At 37.9% G+C, this 20613-nt stretch overlaps 1 protein-coding gene across 9 annotated transcripts in view; it reads right to left on the bottom strand.

Annotated features, from left to right (window-relative positions):
• Positions 1 to 7274: 7274 nt before the first annotated feature.
• ABLIM2 (actin binding LIM protein family member 2) overlaps positions 7275 to 20613 on the bottom strand; it is a 139376-nt gene continuing 126037 nt past the window's right edge. For all 9 annotated transcript variants that reach the window (XM_042871466.1, XM_042871470.1, XM_042871468.1 and 6 more), the window contains one exon: positions 7275 to 9004. In XM_042871466.1, coding sequence (XP_042727400.1) covers positions 8891 to 9004 — 114 coding nt within the window. In that variant the 3' untranslated portion in view covers positions 7275 to 8890. The remainder of the gene's footprint in view (positions 9005 to 20613) is intronic.

A 20613-nucleotide genomic window follows, 5' to 3' on the forward strand; every position in this document is an offset into this window, starting at 1 on the left:
TTTTCAAAGATACACAGTTCCCCTTCAAATATGCCTTGGACTGAGTCCATATCAGACAACTTAGTGGTATAAGAGGCCCCAAAACCTCAGCAATGTCCTGGTGAAATAAACCATTCCATAAAGGCTATTGGATGATGTAAGCGATGAGTGGCACTCCCCAAAAGTCTGCTCAATACTTCTCAATAAGTTCTTTTAACAGCCTCAAAAAAAGCATGGTTTTGTCAGTATCTTAAAGTGAAATCAGAGCTGTAACAAACATCCTGTATGTTGGGTACCAGAAAGGCTGTCAACACAGTCAACCTGCTTCATTTCTTTTTCTTCTCCAAATAGACATACGAAAACTACAACTACAATGGCACTTCACCCAATGGCCACACTGCCCCATGCAGCATGCTGGCAAGTTATGGCTCTTTAGAACAGAATTCATCTTCTGTCACCTTGAAAGTGTGATTTTTTCCTTATAGCTGTTTCAGAGGCTTAAGACTTCTATAAATTAGGAAGGCAAAATTCTTGATAAAGTGTGATTTTTTCTCTTCCCTTCCTCTTCGTGTTCCACGATCCTGTTACAGCAGGCTCCATCCTTGTTAATATCAAAATATACAGCATCTTTCTAAAATTTCTAGATGTGTTTTTTTGAAGGAGATCTTCAAGGAGTTGGGTTTTTTGGGGTAATGCATATTAAAAAAAAAAAAAAAAAAAAAAAAAAAAACTTTTACATATATTCTCAATATTTGTTTCAGGAATCTTGCTTAGCACTGAGTATATATGTGTCCCACAAGGATTATTGTATAGGTAAAATTTCCTATTACAGAAATGCTATTTACCTTTCTGTAGACAGTAAAATTTAAAAAGTGTGTATCACAGAAACTTCAAGAAGAAAGCAAACACAGCTGTCAAACAACACAGGTACTTCTCCCTAGGCTGTACACATGTAGGTCCTCTCCGGCATAGAGAAATTATTTGCAACTGCTCACTCTTTACAGAGATGTAAAACCAATTATTGTCTTAATTTCACTGTTAACTGATTTTGAATCAAAGTGAATAGGGAGCACCTTAAAGAGGGATGTACACTTTCTAGAATCTGAATGTGAACCTAAAAGCGGTTACTTCCCTTTAAAAACAATCCCCCCTGCTGATTCCAGCTTTTTGAAAAGCTCTGTATAACCTGACCTTTGCAGTTCTGTGCACATCAGACTTCCACTGATTTCAGTGGGCTTAGCATTTAACACCTGACATTTTTTAAATGCTATGCTAAATCCTTTTACTCTTTGCCCATTAAACTCCTAGTGTCACCGAAAAGGAGCTTCAAATCTCCACATACAAACATAAGTTATCAGCATTTTCTTTGTTTCTTTAACCCTCGTCTCATTATTTTTATATTTTACATTAGAGTTGAACACATCAGGGCAAGTTTTCTTGTAAACTTTGCCTTCTTGTTCCTGCTTTCTTTGAACTCAAGCAAAATGGTGTCAAAAATGGAACCTCAGCCCTTCTTTTTCTCTTCTCCTGCCCCCTGCACTGTTGAACAACACATTCCCCTCTTCGCCTTTATCATCAAGATCAGGGAACAGTCAGTTCTTACACTTACAATCTGTCAAAATCACGCCTGGGCAGTTCTGTTGAAGTTCTCAACAGCTCAGCTAAACCCACTGTGCTTTACAACACCAACTCCTCACACTCTTATGTAAGCACTACAAAAGCTTTTACTCCTGCAACACAATCAGTCTTTTATCAGTCTTTGTTTGTTTGTTTGTTTGTTTACATGACTGGTTTTCTTATTCCTTCAGTAAATCTTGGCCAGGTTTGCTTTTACTGATCCTTGCAAAAGTAGCAAAGCCATATGTTATACAGCTTTTCTGCTATAAAAACTTGCTCCATTTCTTCAATTTAAGGTAATTAGAATTAGAATTAAAGGAATTAGAAAGTTTTTGAAAGAAAAAAGACCTTCTTTCTGGCTGCAAATATGCTACTCTAATGTTAGCCTTCTGTACAGTGCTTGAAATTCAAAATGGGATGTTGTGGAGTTGGCATCTTTGTAAGGTTTGTGTTACTAGCATTTCACAGACTCGTAGAATCATTGAAGTTGGAAAAAACACTAACATCATCTAGTTTAACCTATCATCTCTATGCCTACAAAACCATTCCAAATTTCTATTTCTTATGCATTTTCTTAGAGTAGATATTTTGCCTTTAATTTTTTAAGCAAACAAGGTGGGATCTGAGAAAATTATCATAAATACTTCTAATTCCAGAGTAGGTATTGCCAGACGGATGATTATTAGAGTAGGACTACTAATTCAAATTGTCCTGTGAGCATAGGAGGCCTGAATTGTGCTAATTTATATGGAAGCCCATTTCAGAGGTTCAAACACAAAGTAAATGTGAGAGTACATAGTCATTTACCTATATTTATATAGAATATATTCAGAAGCACTTATGAGTCCTGAAGGATGGTATCTGGCTTGAAATTCAGCTCCTCACAGTCCTGCTAATGACCACAGGTTCTTCTGCAGAACCCTTTCATCCTAGATCCTACTCAGAAAAAAATATATGTTTTAGCTTCTACTGTATATTTATATTTTCTTTTGTGCCACTGATGATGAAATAAAATATTTTCAGTAGCCTTTGATTGTTGTTATTTTTACTGTGCTACACGAGTAACTAGTTATTACATGAAGAAATAATTGTGGAAGAATTAAATCTGAACCATTTGATGTTGTTTATGTCTCATGCAGCACCTCACACAGTGCTGCAGGCACTGCCATCTATTAAAACCTAGCTGGGAGGTGAAAAATGCTTAGTATTATGCAGGCAAAACAGGGCTACCCAAATTGTCCATGCCCTTGAGAGATTTTCTTTTAAACCACAACTAGCAAAATTATCAACTGCCAAGGAGAGTATTAACCCAATACCCCAACTAAATTATCAGGCCAGACTGTGAAGAAACTCAGAAAGATCATTAGCTTGGTTGACTTACTATCTATCCTGTTATCTATCTAATTATCAGTTAATAAAAAAACATGAAGATAGCTGGGAAAAAATTAACTCTTGGAGTTCAGAAGTATATCCACTTAGGTAAATATGTTTGCAGTAATGTGATTAGTTCAAACAGAGTTTCAGCATAATGCAAATTTGTAGTAAAGAACCAACGCCACTCTTATCATTCTTTTTCCCCTGTTAAAAATAAACAAATAGATATTAGAATATTTATCATACCACACTGAATGTAAAACACTGTCATCCCTTTATTCTGAGTCAGCTCACCTCCTGCATCAAGTTAGAATGAGAGGAGCTTGCAGAATAATTATCAATGACACAGGATGGTTTTCATCTCAAAAAGATTGAAGAGATTACATTTGTTAGCAGAGAGATGAGTTAGAGGATGCAATCAAGGCATTCATCAGAGCAAGTGGGGAAAACAGATCAACCACAAATCATTCTGGACAAAAATTTGACAAGATTCAGGAAAACAAATCAAGGATATCCAGATTTCTTATAACAAATGTTAAATACATCATAGATGAGACAGAAAAATCTCACTGTTAAAGCTTTGATTCACTATATATTTAGATGACACCTATGTGGGACAGGTGCTCCTGTGTATTGTTAGTTTCTCTGAGCCTTTATCAGAGACACGATGGATGTGAGGAGAAACAATAACCAGGTGCAGTAACCTGACAAACAAACTTCAGCTTGCTGTATGTGCTTACAACTCTGCCATCAGAGAAGTAAATTATTGAGACCTACCATTTCTCACGCATGCGTTGTTCCTGAGCAGCAGCTTTTCCAACACAGCTTTCTTTGAGCAGAAAGAGTGAGAAGGTTTGGCTGTATCTCAGAAGCATACTGAATATGAAAAAAATGCAAGCCTCCAGTATGATTTGACATGTACAAGAGGTTTGCAGTCTCTCACTATGATAACAGAAAGTCTTCCTCTTTTTTTTCTTTTTTTTGGTAGATACACAAGATGTCTGAAAAAATGTATGTGTTTCAACCTAGATATTGAGAAGCTTAGAAGAATTTGAATCTGTTTCTCACATACAAGGAGAGTGACACTCTGGAGCTCATGTGCCATGCAGTTGGCAGTGCCTGAGATCTCCTCCAGCTCATCTGCAAATAGTAGAACAGCATTTTCCTGCAGAGCTGTGAAAGGCTAATAAAACTAATGGTCTGACTTAATCACACTTGGGGAAATTTGAATAGATGGTTCCTCACCAAAATGAGGAATAGAATATAAGGTACTTCTTTTGATCTGAACTGCATCCTTTAGTTTCTGTAAAACTAACCTTGTCTTAGGGGATTATTTGATTCCAGGTAGCTTCTCAATAGTGTATTTCCCTGTTTCTGCTATTCCAGCTTTTGGAGTTCTCCACTGAACCACAATGAAAAGAAATAGCAGGTCAGACAAAAATGTCCAGCTTTCTCAGACAGCTGTAATAGTAATCTGGCATGCATGGTTTCCTATCTGGAATTGTTGGTCAGATATGCCTTAGCATTAGAAAGTCAACCACAAAAATACATGTGTTCCTTTGTCTCAGAGTATGATGATGAAATAAAGTGGCTTTTTCATTCCTGTGTTTGAGACATGCCTTTAAAATACATGAGGTGAGAATTAGGTCATACATCAGAATTGTCATGAACAGCTGAGGCATACAAATGAATCCAGGTATGAAAATGAAATGTTTGACAGAATTCCCTTGCTTTTTTAAATACATATCAAGACAGGTTCCATCAAGACTTACATTGATCCTTCTGAGCTGTATAGGCACATCCATACTTACCAAAGTGCTGAAAGATTGAATTTCCTTGAAAACAAAGAACAATATCTAATGATAAAGAGCATAATCTTAAAAAAATAACCAATGATTTTTTGAGACTATGAATTTGTTCTGCCAGTGCTGGACCACACTATTAGAAGGAGAATTCTGGCAAAGATTTACCTAACTATTCTGAAATGTATTTTCCATTTCATAATGCTATTTAAGATTAGCATATGGAAATCTAGAAATAAATCAGAACATTGATTATGCACATGTTAATCTATGAGATACTCCAAGTTACTGAAAGTAGACTACATGACCAAAATTCTAATTTACAGTTTTTAAATGAGGAAGATATGATAAATTTATAAACACTAATGTTATATGCTCTGGTTTGCCATGTTCTGGCTTATGGAGTTAAGATAATGTACAGAGGATCTAGCAGTACAGTGAATTGCTGCTCATTTAAGGCTCTATCACACTAGTATAGTTGTCCGGTGGCAAATACAACATACAGGATCATACTGTAAGTGAGAATTTAGATATGCTACAAAGCACTACTGACCAGGTCTCTACACCACATGACAGCAGAGACTTGAAATACAGAGTGATACACTGACATATACCACCTGAAGAAGAGAACATTATTGAGTTATGCCACCTTTGCATTGAACAGACATCTACAGACCATTTCAAACTTTGGGGGAAATGAAATAAGAAGGATACATAAAATACATAAAAGTATTCATTCATCTAACATCAGCAAAGATTTTGTGTGTGGAAGCCAAAATTCCTTTATGGTTTGGCTGGCAGTAGGAACAAAAGTTGATAAACTGACTGTCTTCTAGAACATTTTTGTGTGTTTGGCATTGAATACATGCCTATTTGGTGAGCAGTATAAAGAATAACACAATTAAGGCCTTCTATGAAATCTGTGCAAGTCAAAGTGCCATTCTGTTGCCCTGAAAGTGATTTGGTCTAACATGGTCTATGACTGCCAGTAACTGTGAGTGATAATCTACCAACTTACTGAGATTGTTGGCTTACTACTTTCACCTGTACAAAATTATTTTCATCTAAGAGAAAATAGTTATGATTTACACATCTGCAGATGGATTGTTGTTTTTTTTTTACATTCAGCAGACAGAAATGTGACAACTGAGATTCATATAACTGGATTTCAACACTAGGATGTCATCAAAGTAGTATTACCCCTTGACTGACCATAAGAGAGAAAACAGAATGATGCATAGGTAGATAATGTGGTATCAATTCTAGGTATAGTTGTTTACTATCATTAGAACTGGTATTCATGAACTAAAACATCAACATGAGGGTATGCAAAATGAGAATTTTATCTGATTCAGCTCAAGTAGGATGAGGACCTTCAGAAGATACTTTAAAGCTGTTGGCATTATAACAGATTAACTGGCTCAAAACGGCATGAATGCGTAAAACAGAGCTCACAAGCTCTGATTGTCCTCACTTGTCATCTGCCAAAGATCTGGGTAACAACATTCGTCAATGTGGAGTTCTTGATCAAGTGTTGATTGATATCTGCATTAACTGTCGCTAAGCAATTTCACATTATTTATGAAGATCCATGTTGAACCTGTATGTGATCTGCACTTATATATGGATTTCCTCTATCAACCTGCAATATTTTCATGGAAAAGATGTCTGTAATTAATCTGATGCCCAAGGAACAGATAGATGAGAATGGTAGTTTTCTCCAAGGTCAACTATATTAACCACCCTTTTTCAGCTGCTTACTCTCCTGCATTTAGATATCAGGTCTAAAGTGCCCTATGAGCCTTGCTGATCACATTTCAGATTGGCTGGATTTGACTGCAATATGAAGATATAATGAGCTATTCTGAGGTTACAGAGTAATGTGGATGTTGCCTATGGGTTATTAGGAGCTCTCAATAAAGATTGGCTACTGGTTGTGTACATGGGACATCATAGAATCATTTGAGTTAGAAAGGGGCTCTTAAAGGTCATACATTCCAACTCCCCTGCCGTGAACAGGTACACCTACAGCTCTATCAGGTGCTCAGAGCTCCAACCAAACTGCCCTTGAATATCTCCAGGGATGGGGCGCCCACCACCTCTCTAGGCAACCTGTTTCAGTGTCTCACCATTGTTATCGTAAAAAAACTGTGTCCTTGTATCTAATTTAAATCTCCACTCTTTAGATTTGAAACCATTTCCCCTTATCCCATCACAACAGACACTGCTAAAGAGCCTGTCCCCTTTTTTTTTCTTATACTGCCCTACAGAGTCTGAAAGTGAATCAGATTTTGCTTGATGTGTCAGTTGCTCCATGGATTGTTTAAGTTACAAACAACTTTGCAGTAAATTTACAGTCAGAGGTACACTTCATAACAAAAGATATTGTCTCCTTGTTGAGCAAACCTAATGCAAATAACATAATAGTTACATTAATATAATTGAAAGAACCTATCCAGAACAGCAATACAATGAATAAATTATACACAATTAGCACAGTTATTCAGTTATGTCTTTGTTTTAATGATTCTTTTAAACATTTGTATCATCAGACAAAACATTTAGGTCATGAGAAAATATTTCCAACAATATGGATTTTGAAAATTAGTTGGAAGAAGGCATGTTCAATGCTATGATTTTTCCAATGCTGGGGCAGTTGAAACAGTGTGTTGTAGTGCATATATTAACCAGTTACTTATGCAAAAAGACATAGTGAAGTAGGAAGTGAATACAAACATTCAAGGCAGTAAAAATGCAGAATACTGACATGTGGCTGAAAAATGTACTTTTTTATAATGCTCTTTTAGTTTCACACAAAACTAGCAACTCACTTTTAATCATTCTTTGTCAGCAACCATACTTCTGACCACATGAAATTATTAAATTTAATACAGTCTTCCAGTTGGAAGAGATATTAAGAGCTCGTATCAAATGCTCAGATTTTGTTAGCTTTGCTTGTTATTTAAGATAGTTCCAAGGTATTGCACCAGTATCATATAGGGATTTTTTTTTAATTGATTTGTATAGAAACATGCAAATAGTAATGCATGAGGGCTCCATATATTTGATTATAATTTGATATACTATTGATAGAGCACACCAAGCTTTTTTTTGTTACATTTTATGCTGAACTGTTCAATTTCCACACCTACCAATTGCCATTACCATTCTCATGGCTTGTGATATAAAGCCAGAAAGTGGAGAACGTGTAAATGTCTTTACTGAAAACACATAAATGAAAAAAAATCCTTATAGATAGACATATCTATCTACATATAATTAAGATTGTATGGCATTTATATCAGCATGAAATGTAAAAAAAAAAAAAAGTTCCCCAAACACCCCAAGATAGTAGGAAAACACTATTAACTGTCACAATACACTCTTACACCAGTTCTGTATAAGGCTTCTGTTTTCCTGATGAATGGGAGTAAATTTTTAAGAAGGTCTCTGTATACATTTTAGTCATAATAAGTGCTTTCTGTCACAATATATTCTTAATAAAATAAAAACTCTTGTGCTGTAATTAAAGATAGCTAGTTACTGTTTAGACAAAAATGACCTTTTAGAGAATAGGCTGTGTCTAAAGTATAAGAAGAATTAAGGTGCTTCTGTATTTTTCCTTTCATTCTTAAAAAGTACCACACATAAAGAGCTGCAATCATTGCTTGTGGACATGCTTTTCTTTGGCTTTTACCACATTTTTAATCGCATGTGATCCTCCATTACATAATTTTATATTCATTACTTGATTTTGTAAAAATTTATTTTAAAACTTAATGAAACAAAATGTCAGATTTCCTTTGTCACAGCTACACTTTTTCTCTTCTTTTCAGAATTTCCATTTGCATCAAGCAATAACTGCAAGCAACAATAAATTTAAAGCTAGATTTTTGCATGTTGTAAACTGGGTAGGACCAGAGTTACTGACTGAACCAGCTGGTAATGCAAGATTAGCAAATTCTTTGTATTCCAACCTGTTGCCATCTAATCTGTCCTGTTTCCTCCGACACATACTAACACAATGAAGCTGGACAATGGTTCAACAGCAAGTGCATGTGATAGTTCTGGCAAGACTATTTCTGTTTTGAATAAGCACATATTTTATCCATGAAGGACTAGAAAAGCAGGGCCTTCTTCTTCAGGTCATTCCGCTTCCAAAGTGCCAGGCGATCAAACTCCTCAATGCTCATTTTGAAGACTTCCTGGAACTCCTCAGGGGACAAATGTCTCTTCAAAATGAAAACACAAAGGTATCATTAAAATCTTCTGTGCACAGGAATATTTTTACCCTTCTTAAGTTTTAAAATTCATCACAAAGTACTGCATTTGGGATTACGCTTGTATTCTCAAATTCTGAACAAAAAAAAGGCATCAAAACCACATTAGCTTACAGCAACTGGGAAATGAAATTGTTAACATTAGTGAATTTTGGAAAAAAATAAGAATAACAATCTTTCCAACAGAGTGCCAACTGAGTGGAAGTTACAATCTTTAGGAAAAGGATGTATTTATACATGGTGCGTGATGACAGAGCACACTGAGACAAATTTAAGGTACTCCAGGATTTGAAAGAGACTGATACCAACATAAAATCAGAGTTGGATTTATCTTCCTTGATCTTTAATGAGAGTGGTGGACACTGCACTGGTCTGCTAATAGCAGTGTTATGCAAAGGAGAGAGCACACTGCTAAATTCTTAAATCCAGAATGCTATCATTCATGGGGGTAGAGTTGTATCAGAAAGCCAAGTCTGATAGAGCTTTTTTGAAATGCCAAGAAGTATGTTCTTATTTAATGTTTCATATGTTTATACATACAAAGTTAAAAAGGGAGAACAACAGCATTAGGAATTTGAAAGAGATGGAATTATGAAAGTGCATAAAGTTTGCCTAACAACGAGTAGTATATGCACACATATTATTGTGTGAATTATAAAACAATATTGTATAAAATGCTTCTGATAACTGCAGGCTAACACTTTTTCAAACATTTTAGCTTTATCAGTGAATGTTTCCATCGTATTAGGTGCACATCATCTAAAAGGGACAGATTCTACATAGTGAAAATTACAACTTTTATGTTTTTTTTTTAAGGATGGTTTCTCCTTTTCCATAAAGCTTTCCTTGAAGTTATTCTGTTATCAGCCAAAATTAGGGCAGGGAGCATGTTAACACATCTTGATAGTTTCACAGTGGATTAACTGACAACAGACACAACTGCACTGGCACTACTCTACAAAGCTACTTTTTGACAAATTTAAACAAAATTCTATTTTCCACTTATTAATGATGAATTTGCAATGCAAATTGCACGAGGAAAGTTAATGAAATTGTTTTCAAGATGTAATACATTGAATTACCTTGAATGGTCTTGTGGGCCCTCCTGGTTTCTTAAAAAAGGACAGACTTTTTTCTCCTTGAGATTCCACATATTCAGAGCAACAGTGACTAAGAGTTTGGAACAGAGCCTTCATTTTTCTTTTGACCAATGAGAACAACACAACATAAGCACTACACTTAGCATGGAACAAATGCACCATGCATATTTGGCAGAGCAGATTCTGTTTTGCATGGAAATGAGCAACATCTGACAATGTATTTTAGCAACAATCTCTGACCGAATTTAATTCTATGGGGTCTGGAAAGAAAAAAAGTAACTCTTCCTTGCACTATTTTTTTTTTCATATTTTTTTGGTTATCTAGTAGAAAATTTTAGCAAGCTTAATTTCTCTAAGCAAGAATAATCTCTATGGCTTGTTGAAAATGGGGTTGAAAAAAAAATCTGGATAAGCAATATGGATCATATCTTGTTTTATCTTTCTTTTAGATTATAGGTAATACTTGAAATGTCACCTCAAGAGAAATTAGTGAGAAACTGTTGTTCATATCCTAGAAGAAAGTCAGAAAGCTTATAACCTGCAGGTAAAACTGCTTTGACCATGATTCAGAAACATAGGAAAAGTAAAATTTTAAAAGAAATCTTTTCATCTTTTTTTTTTTTTTCTTGAGAGACATTACAAAATTTCTTCCTGGGAGTTGCTATAATCTCATCAGATCTCCTTCAACAGTGAAAGTCAACTCAGAGACAGCCAGCAGGTGCTATGTCAGAGCACAGGTCCTTCCTGTCATATGCTGGACATTTGCTACATCTCACCTCCCCAGTCTCAGCACAAGCTCTGCTCTTCTATCATTTTGCTTTGCCCTCAGAGCTGATGAGCTTCCAATCCACATGATTCTATACAAGCCAATATTAATTAGATGTGCTCTTTATTCCTCAGCATATGCCCAGATGACATCAATCTTTGACTACATTAGTTTTCTAATTCTTCTTAAGTTGCTTTTATATCAGCACCTTTTTTTTTTTTCAATTTTTTCCCCCTCTCCCACAGTTCTCAGCTGGTGCAGCCTGATCCAAAAGCAGCTTAGAGTTTCCAATGCAAGGATACCAGCTAGCAGCAGAGATTAAGATGAGAAAAGGATGAGCTCCCTTATTTTCACCTTCCATTCCACTCAGCAGTTATTTTGCTTCTAATTCTCCTCGTCTCAAGGACTATGCTACCAGACTGCAACATTAGCAAAGTTTCTTACTCCACCAATGCATTACTCACACTCAAAATTAATTCCAGAAGGCAAAATTAATTCAAAATTGGTTTGAATTCTATCTGAGGATACTCATCTGTGCCCAGTGTAGCATAATTCCCACTGTTTTCCCTGCACCTCAGAAGCACCCACTGTCCTTTTTCTAAACATCTTGGGCCCCAGCTCTGGGACTAACCATAGAAGCAGCAATGATTACAGTTCTCTTTGCAGATTTTAGAATAACCCTTGATCCCAGAGAGATGTCATCAAACTGGCAATACTTCAGATGAAAGTAACAAAAGGAATCATGGGTTGCTGAGTTTGATTTATGAGGAAAGACTAAAAGGCCTAAGTATGTAAAAGCATAGCCAAATCACGACTAAGGGAAAATATGGTAAATGTCTACAAGTACTTAAAGGGTCTAAACACCATGGGAATAGGCCAGTGTGGGAAGGTTATGTTCATGGTTTTCTTTATGTGACGTTAAATTTTGTCCGCACTGTTCTTGGACTTTCTTAAACCTTTTAGCTTTCAGACAGTTCTTACCAAAAGCAGAGAATATAATAGGGCTAAGAAATTTTAGATTGTTTTTTCTTCTTAGGTATTTGAATATTAATTGATCTTAGCTGAAATATTTTCATGCAGAAGCATTGCCTTGTCTCATTACTCGAACAAAAGAAAGGAAATTGAAAATTATGTGCAGAAAATAGAGCAAGATATTAATCTTGAGGTATGAGAGAAGGCATGTACAAGGCCAAGAACTTAAGTTTTGATTTCTTTTCTCTTGTTTTCAAGTTTTGGGTCAGCTTAAAATATCCATATCCAGCTAAACTAACGCTGCATCATTGGGCCATTAAATGCATGGCTCAAGTTTTAATAAAATTAAAATTCTTTTATTATTATTATTACTAGTGCTGGCCTTGTTTCTAAGGTAGTCTGGGTGTTTTACGATATGCCAGGAACAAGTTCCTGATTCCCTTTGGGAAAATTTGACCATATTCAGACAGCTGAATTCAATCTACTTCTCTGTTCTTCATCAGTGGCAAAGTTGGGCACATTGTGAGAATCATAGAATTGCTCAGGTTGGAAAAGATGTATAAGATCAAGTCCAATCACAACCTAACCATACTACCCTAACTCTAACAACCCATTGCTAAATCATATCCCTAAGCACCACATCCAAATGGATTTTAAACACAGTCAGGGATCATGACCCAAAGACCTCCCTGGGGAGCCCATTTCAGTGCTTAACCACCTTTTCTGTAAAGAAGTTTTTCCTGATATCCAACCTAAACCTCCCCTGGCACAATTTGAGGCCATTTCCCCTTGTTCTGTCACCTGTCACTACTGAGACCAACCACATTCTCACTGCAATCACTTTCCAGGTATTTGAAGACAGCAATAAGGTCTCTCAGCCTCCTCTTTCCCAGACTAAACAGCCCAGTTCCTTTAGTCACTCCTCGAAGGGCATACTCTCCAAGTCCTTCGCAAGCCTTATTGCCCTTCTTTGGACCTGCTCCAGCATCTCAATGCTCCTTCTGTATTGAGGTGCCCCTAAACTGAACACAGTACTCAAGGCAAGGCCTCACCAATGCTGAGCACAGCAGCAGGATTACTTCCCTAGTCCTGCTCACCGCACCATTCCTGATACAAGCCAGGATGCCACTGGCCTTCTTGGCCACCTGGGCACACTGCTGGCTCATATTCAGCTGACCATGCATCAGTACACCAAGGTCCCTTTCCATCAGGCAGCTTTCCAGCCACTCCTCCCCGAGCCTGCAGCGTTGCGTGGTGTTGTTGTGACCAAAATGCAGGACCCAAAACTTGGCCCTATTGAAACTCATATAGTTAACCTTGGCCCATCAATCCAGTCCATCCAGGTCTCTCTGTAGTGCCCTTCCCCCTCAGGCAGATCAACACTCCCTCCCACCTTAGTGTCATCTGCAAACTTACTGAGGGTAAATTCAATCCCCTCACCAAGATCATTGATAAAGATGTTGAATATGAGTGGCTCCAGTACCAAGCCTTGGGGGACACCACTCAAGACTGGCTGCCAACTGGTTTTAACTCCACTGACCACAACTCTTTGGGCCTGGCCACCCAGCCAGTGTTTCACCCAGCAGAGCATACGCTCATCCAAACCATGGGCAGCCAGCTTCTCCACAAGAATGCAGGTCCAAAACCATCTCAGCATGCATTATGCAGGGCCTACTCTGTCCCCCATCCCTATCTTCTAGCACAAGGGGCTGTGTGCCCAGGGAGCGACTAGTCTTACTATTAAAGACTGAGGCATTAAGTACCTGAGCCTTATCCTAATTCTTGGTCCCCGTGTTCCCTCTGCGTCCAAGAAAAGATGAAAACTTTCCCTAGCCTTCTTGTTACAGTTGATGTATTTATAGAAATACTTATTGTTTTCTTTCCCCTTAGCTGGGCTTTGGTCTTTCTAATATTCTCCTTGCACAGCTTCACTATGTACTTGTAATTGCCATAAGTTTCTTGACCCCTCTTCCAAAGACAATTAACTTTCCTTTTGTTCCTGAGTTACAGCCAAAGGTTCAGCCAAACCGGTCTCCCTTCCCCGTGACTTGGGGATGGTCAGCTCCTACACCTTTAAAATAACCTCCTTAAAGTATTCCCAGCCTTTCTGGACTCCAATGCCCTCCAGAACTACCTCAACCACGGTCCAAAAGAGACCAAAGTCTGCCCTCCGGAAGTCCAAGGTAGCAGTTCTGCTGACTTCCTTCTGTGGTTCAACAAGGATAAAAAAATCTATCATTTTGTGATCACTTTGATCCAGGTGGCCTCCAACCTTTACACCCCCAGAAGTACCATGGAAGCAGACCGAGGTCCCTTTCTACCCTTACACTCTGAACTGTCAGTGTTTAGATTATCTCAAATTAGAAGTTGCATAGTGGTGTTAACAAGATGCTGCCTGAAAGCCTTGCTAAAAGATTATGTAAATAACTTAAAGACAGTTACTCACTGAAATGGCTGCTAAACTGGAGCTTGTGGCATCAAACATTTTCAGTATATTTAAGAGTCAGTTTAACACAATAGAACAAACTACTGCATCATATTGTTTTAAAACAATTATATTAATCTTGTAAAGGCTTGTAAAATCAGTAGCATTCAGTCTTGTCCTGGACAGCACTTTGTGCAAGCTTGCATGGGAAATTAGAAAAAGATGACCAGACTCAAGTTCAGTCATACATAACGCCTCACTTGCATGTTACCTAAAATACAGCACAGTGCTACACGAGAAGCACAGCCATACCTCTGTCATAATTACGTGGCTAGCTCTCCTACAGCATACATACACAATGGAAGAAGCAAATTTCTTAATGGTATGATACAGAACTATGTAATCAAGGACTGAGCTAAGCATTTCAGACGTACTGCAACCCTATAATGGAAAATCCTCATGTTCACTGATTATTAAAATGAGTGGTACAGATATGTGCTCATTTTTGCATTTCCCAAAGAAAAGTAATTGACTGCACATTCAAATAGTTTCTATATAGTGCTAACTCAGAAAAAAGTGATGCTTCCTGCTGAAAATTAACGAGGCTTGTGTCTGTTTTTCTGTGCCATGTTAAAAAGCCACTAATCATTCTAAATAGAGTTACAATGTTTATTTAATTCAATGAGACTTCTTTTATACAACAATAACTGTATTTTTAATGACATTCAGAGATCTTCAAAACTAATACTGGCATTAGCATGACTAAGTCACAGTAAGGGAAAATTGCAATTAACCTATGGTTACAGTGCACTAAGCTGTGACCAGGTCATGCTGCACAAGCATGTTTATCCTGTGACAGTAATTGGATGGGAGTCCACAAGAGAAAACCTGCTGATGTAGGAAATTCAGATATCAGACTTCCTCAGGAGTCACACCAAACCAATGAGCCAACACACTGGATGGCAGGAGGTGATGAGCTGAAGGAGAAAAAAAAAAAGAAAAATCGAAATTCTAATTCCTAGGGGTTGTTTAAAGCTTCCAGTTTGATTTTGTTTTCATTTTTGTTACCTTATATACACAGGAAGTGACTGCTGAAGATAACATTGCCTTTGAATGAATCCATAGTGACTCTTTCTGAAGTAGCCCATTGTACAGAGTGTAATTTTAATAGTTTCCTACTTCAATTATTTTTTGTTTTGACTTGTTGTAACACTTCAAAACCTCTAACCCACAAAATATAAAAGCAAAAGCTATAGGATCTCTTCTACAGTCTCCAAAATACAAAATACCCAAACTGTGGTGGGATTTTTGGGGAAAAAATTATTCACAGGTAAGCAGGCATTAATGTAAATAACCAAATTTTAGCTCTGTAGGGTAGTGCAGAATCTGTACAAGTGAGGTGTAATATTTATTCTCGCATTACAATTTAGGATGCTAGAAGGATCTCAACTGAATAAATGTGAAATAAAAATGGCCTACTCCTTCCTTCATTTTTCCCCCTTTGCTTTCCTAGTCCCATTTCCTTCTCCTACACCTCTAGAATTTTGATCAAATATAACTTTCAGATGCCTAAAAATAAGTTTTTGGAAAAAAATCTCATTGACCTACTGAATTTCAAATCCTTATTTTGCATCCAGAACATTTGTGCTCCTTTCTGTTGCATTGCTGGGGCTCAGCAGACTCTTCAGAGGCTTCTTCGAAGCCTACAACATTTGTAATTAGCTATGTGCCATGTTCCCAAGGGAGTACTGAAATATTATTCTAATCTACCAAGCAGTTAAACTTCATGCTCAATAAATATTTCAAACTATTACATACTAACTATATGATGGGGGGTGAGAGGAGTTAAGAAAAAGAGTTGCTACCTAATGAACTTTAAGAAGTATGTTAAAATAACGTGGACTACTCCACTTACACTCAGTGATATCAATACTTTACCTATATTATCTTACTACATAGTTGAATACATTAGAACCACTCTGAGGATAACCTGTGCCATTATTCCATCATTCAACCAAATGAACTTTTTCATACTGCCCATTACATAAGTCATTGCCCTCAACTTCCTGTTGATAAAAATGTTCTGTCGTTAAAAAATGATCATTAATAAAACTAAAACTGTGAATTCATAGTGAATTAGGGAAATATATAGATGATTTTAGACATTTTAGACATATCAGTGGAGTTTTCTTTAAAAAAAAAAAAGTAGAGGTTATTGTCTACTAAACTGGAGAATCCAATTACATAATTTATTGTGTATTCATGGATGCTGGTGCTAGCACTTGCTTGGATATTCGTCCCAGATGCACAGCTGGGGCTCAGAGGTTTGGTTTCAAGTGATATATCTATGGTCTTTGGGGCTGATCCAAAAAAAGTACACTGAAGTCAACATGAAACTTCCCACATGTACTCACTTAAGGTTAAAAAATACCTTGCTCATAAAGCAGATTTTCCAGTTTCCTTTAGTTACGTGTTCTTCATATCTAATCGCTCTTCAGCTTCACACTGTTCCCACTCTGGTAGGAATTAGCTTTTTTACATATTAAGTCATTTCTAATGTGTAATTTCATTTTACAATGGCTCCCTTTCATAAAGACTTTGAAAACTGATATAGACATTCATCGTCGATCCCAATACAAACATATGCTTAGAATAAAAACAAAAACACAAACACAAGTGTTTTGCAAATTAAATGGTGTGAAGTTCCACTAACATCCACAAAGTGCACTTTTTCACACCAGGATACGAACTTCATTCTGAAAGAGCTCATATGGGCAGCCTGGTCTAATGGTTGGCTCAGAGGGCTGGAGCATCTCTCCTATGAAGACAAGCTGAGGGAGCTGGGCTTGTTCAGCCTAGAGAAGAGAAGGCTGTGGGGTTACCTCATTGCAGCCTCCCAGTACCTTAAGGGAGCCTGTAAACAGGAGAGGAGCCAACTCTTTGAAAGGGTAGATAACAGCAGGACAAGGGGAAATGATTTTAAGTTGAGGGAGGGAAGATTTACATTGGATATCAGAGGGAAATTCTTTACTATGAGAGTGCTGAGGTGCTGGAACAGCTGCTCAGAGAGTCTGTGGATGCCCCATCCCTGGAGGTGTTCAAGGCCAGGTTGGATGGGCAGTGCAGTGTGATATTAAATATGGAAGTTGGCATCCCTGCCTGCAGAAGGGGGATTGGAGCTTGATGATCCTTGAGGTCCATTCTAACCCTGGCCATTCTATGATTCTATGACCTTGCCCATGGCACAGGGATTGAAAATAGATGCTTTTTGAGGTCCTTTTCAGCCAAGGCCATTTAATGATTCTTTGATTCTATGGTCATCTAAAATTCAGCCCCAAACTACAAACTGTGCCTCTCTGAGCTAAAACACTCAACATTTTGGTTTAGCCTTTCCCATGTACTCCTCATCTGAGCTCTTGAGAAAGTGGGACATACAACATTACTTGTATGACTGACATCAACAGGCTGAGGCTGTTAGAATTCAGGCTGAATTACTGGAAATCTTTCCTAAAATGATTACAGCCCAAATGGGTAGAACCCAGGGCAATTATTGAAGAAAAGCTAGTGGAAAAAAGTCTCATCCTTAAAACAGATCCAGACAAGTAGCTTCAGGAGGAAAAATGTATTTGAATTAATGTGAGCATGCTGTTCAAACAAGACCACACCCATGCTTAAATCTCTGATTTCTATTTACAAGAGAACAAGGTGGCAAGAAAAGCTTTCTACTTGACATTCCAGAGTATTTTCTTCCTTAGCAATTGTTTCAGTTAAAAAATGAGCAGGCTCAAACAAAAGTGGAATAATTTACTTTCTACTGTATTTCATAGGCATGAATGAGTAATTCTTTTAACTCTCTGATGTTCAAAAGGAAATGCTAAAGAAGCTAAGATATATCTAGATAAGAAAATCAAATGAAAAATCTCAATTATGCGTTCCAAATGGAAGACTAACTATGATGGTTTTTAAAACTACCAGTCTGTGACCATGAAAGAAATCTTATCATCTATGATAAAAGTAATTTCCAGAGAAAAATAAATAAATCAAATCTATGCAGCTGTTCATGAATGTCAAGTTGGAGGAGCAGGCACTGAATTAACTCACACTTCTGTGACTCAACAACAGGCAAAGCGATATCTAAACTAAGATAAAAATAACAAGCACATTATATCAGGAATCCAAGGTATTTAAGTGCTTAAAAGTGTCGATAAGATTTTCAAAAGTGCCCACAATCCTAAATTCTGTTGGGGGAAAAAAAGACCATGTCGAACAACACTGGGAAAACAGCAGATAAAGGATGTACTAATTTGTACCATGGAAAGGTGATGTCACTCCCAGAACCCTTTGCATATTTAACCCTTTGCATAATAAAATGATTATTTTGATACAATATTCCAATGTTAATCAAATTACTTTGTTTTTCAAATGCTACTGCAGCAAATACAACTTCTATTTTGTAAATTCCTCACACTGAAACTGTGTCTTCACAGAATATGTCATGCTAACCAAATAAAGGAGCTATGGAAGTCCTTCAGAGCAGGGTTGACTTTAATCATAACATGGAGAGCCTTGCCTACTTGAATTCATAGAATCATACACTCTCAGAATCATGCATGCTGAAAAGGACCCTTAAAGGTGATCCAGTCCAACACTGCAATGAACAGGAACACTTGTAGCTCCATCAAGTTGTTCAGAACCCCGACCAGCCTGATCTCAAATATCTTCAGAAATGGGACACCCACCGTCTCTCTGGGCAACATGTTTTAATGTCACACCACCATTATTGTAAAAAACGTCTTCCATATATCCAGTCTAAATCTACTCTCTTTTAGTTTGAAACCTGTCACAACAGACTCTGCTAAAATGTCTGCCACCTTCTTTCTTACAGCTTCCCTACAGACACTGAAAGGCTGCTCTCAGATCATCCTAGATTCTTCTTTTCTCCAGGCTGAACAGCCCCATCTTTTTCAGGGGAGGTGTTCCATCCATTGATCATTGCTATGGCCTTCCTCTGGCCTTTGTGATGAGGAGCTTTCCCCTTATATTTAACTGATTTGTTTTCTGCAATTTTTGACTTGCATTTTGGCCATTCAGGGCCTACATCTGAGAAGGATGCCAAAGTGTGCTGCTGACTTACATTCATCTCATTTTCCAGCAAAACCTCAGGGTGACTCCTGCAGAGCTGCCCCCCCATCTTCTGCTGCTGAACAGTATTATTCCATCACAAGTGCAGGCAGATTTTTCGTTCATGTGGTCACAGAATAGAATTACAGAATCACCAAGGATGGAAAAGATCCCCAAGATCATCTAGTCCAAAAGCCACAGAATCACAGAATGGCCCAGGTTGGAAGGGACCTCAAGGATCATGAATCTCCAACCCCATGCCACATGCAGGGCCACCAACCTCCACATTTAATACGAGACCAGGCTGCCCAGGGCCCCATCCAACCTGGCCTTGAACACCTCCAGAGACAGGGCATCCACAACCTCCCTGGGCAGCCTGTTCCAGCACCTCACCATTCTCTCTGTAAAGTATTTCCCCAACATCCAACGTAAATCTCCCCTCCCTCAACTTAAAACCATTTCCCCTTGTCCTGCAGTTATCAACCCTTTCAAAGAGTTGATTCCCCTCCTGTTTGTAGGCTCCCTAGTCCACCTACCACCAATACTTCTCCAATAAACCACGTCCCTCAGTACCACATCTACACACCTCAACACTTCCAAGGATGGTGACTCTACTATCTCCCGGGGCAGCCCATTCCAGCACCTGACCACTCTTTCAGAGAAGAAATTTTTCCTAATATCTAACCTGAACCTCCCCTGATGCCATTTGAGGCTGTTTCCTCTAGTCCTATTGCTCGTTACATTGAGGCAGAGGCTGATCCCCACATCACCACAATCTCCTTTCATGTAGCTGTAGAGAGCTATAAGGTCTCACTGGAAAAGAATACAGGGATGCTGCCTGGACATGCAGAGATGGGATTAGAAAAGCCAAGGCACAGATGGAACCGAACTTGGTGATGGACATAAAAAAAAAAAACAAAACAAGATATTCTGCAGTTACTTAGGTCATAAGAAACAGGGCAAAGAGAGCATATCTCCTCTGTCAAGTGGGAAAGGAGAACTGAACTGGCTACAACAGATACAGAGAAGACTGAGGTACTCAATGAGTTCTTTGCCTCAGTCTTTACTGGCAGCCAGGATTCCCACATCCCTGAACCTTGTAGTGGGAACTAAAGATGGGTAGCCAGTAGGGCAAGGGAGGTGATTGTCCCCTTCTGTTCTACACTCATGAAGCCCC

This window comes from Lagopus leucura, unplaced genomic scaffold (assembly GCF_019238085.1).
Source record: "Lagopus leucura isolate 7727_CA_CO unplaced genomic scaffold, USGS_WTPT01 Super-Scaffold_100004, whole genome shotgun sequence".
NCBI classification, from domain to species: domain Eukaryota; kingdom Metazoa; phylum Chordata; class Aves; order Galliformes; family Phasianidae; genus Lagopus; species Lagopus leucura.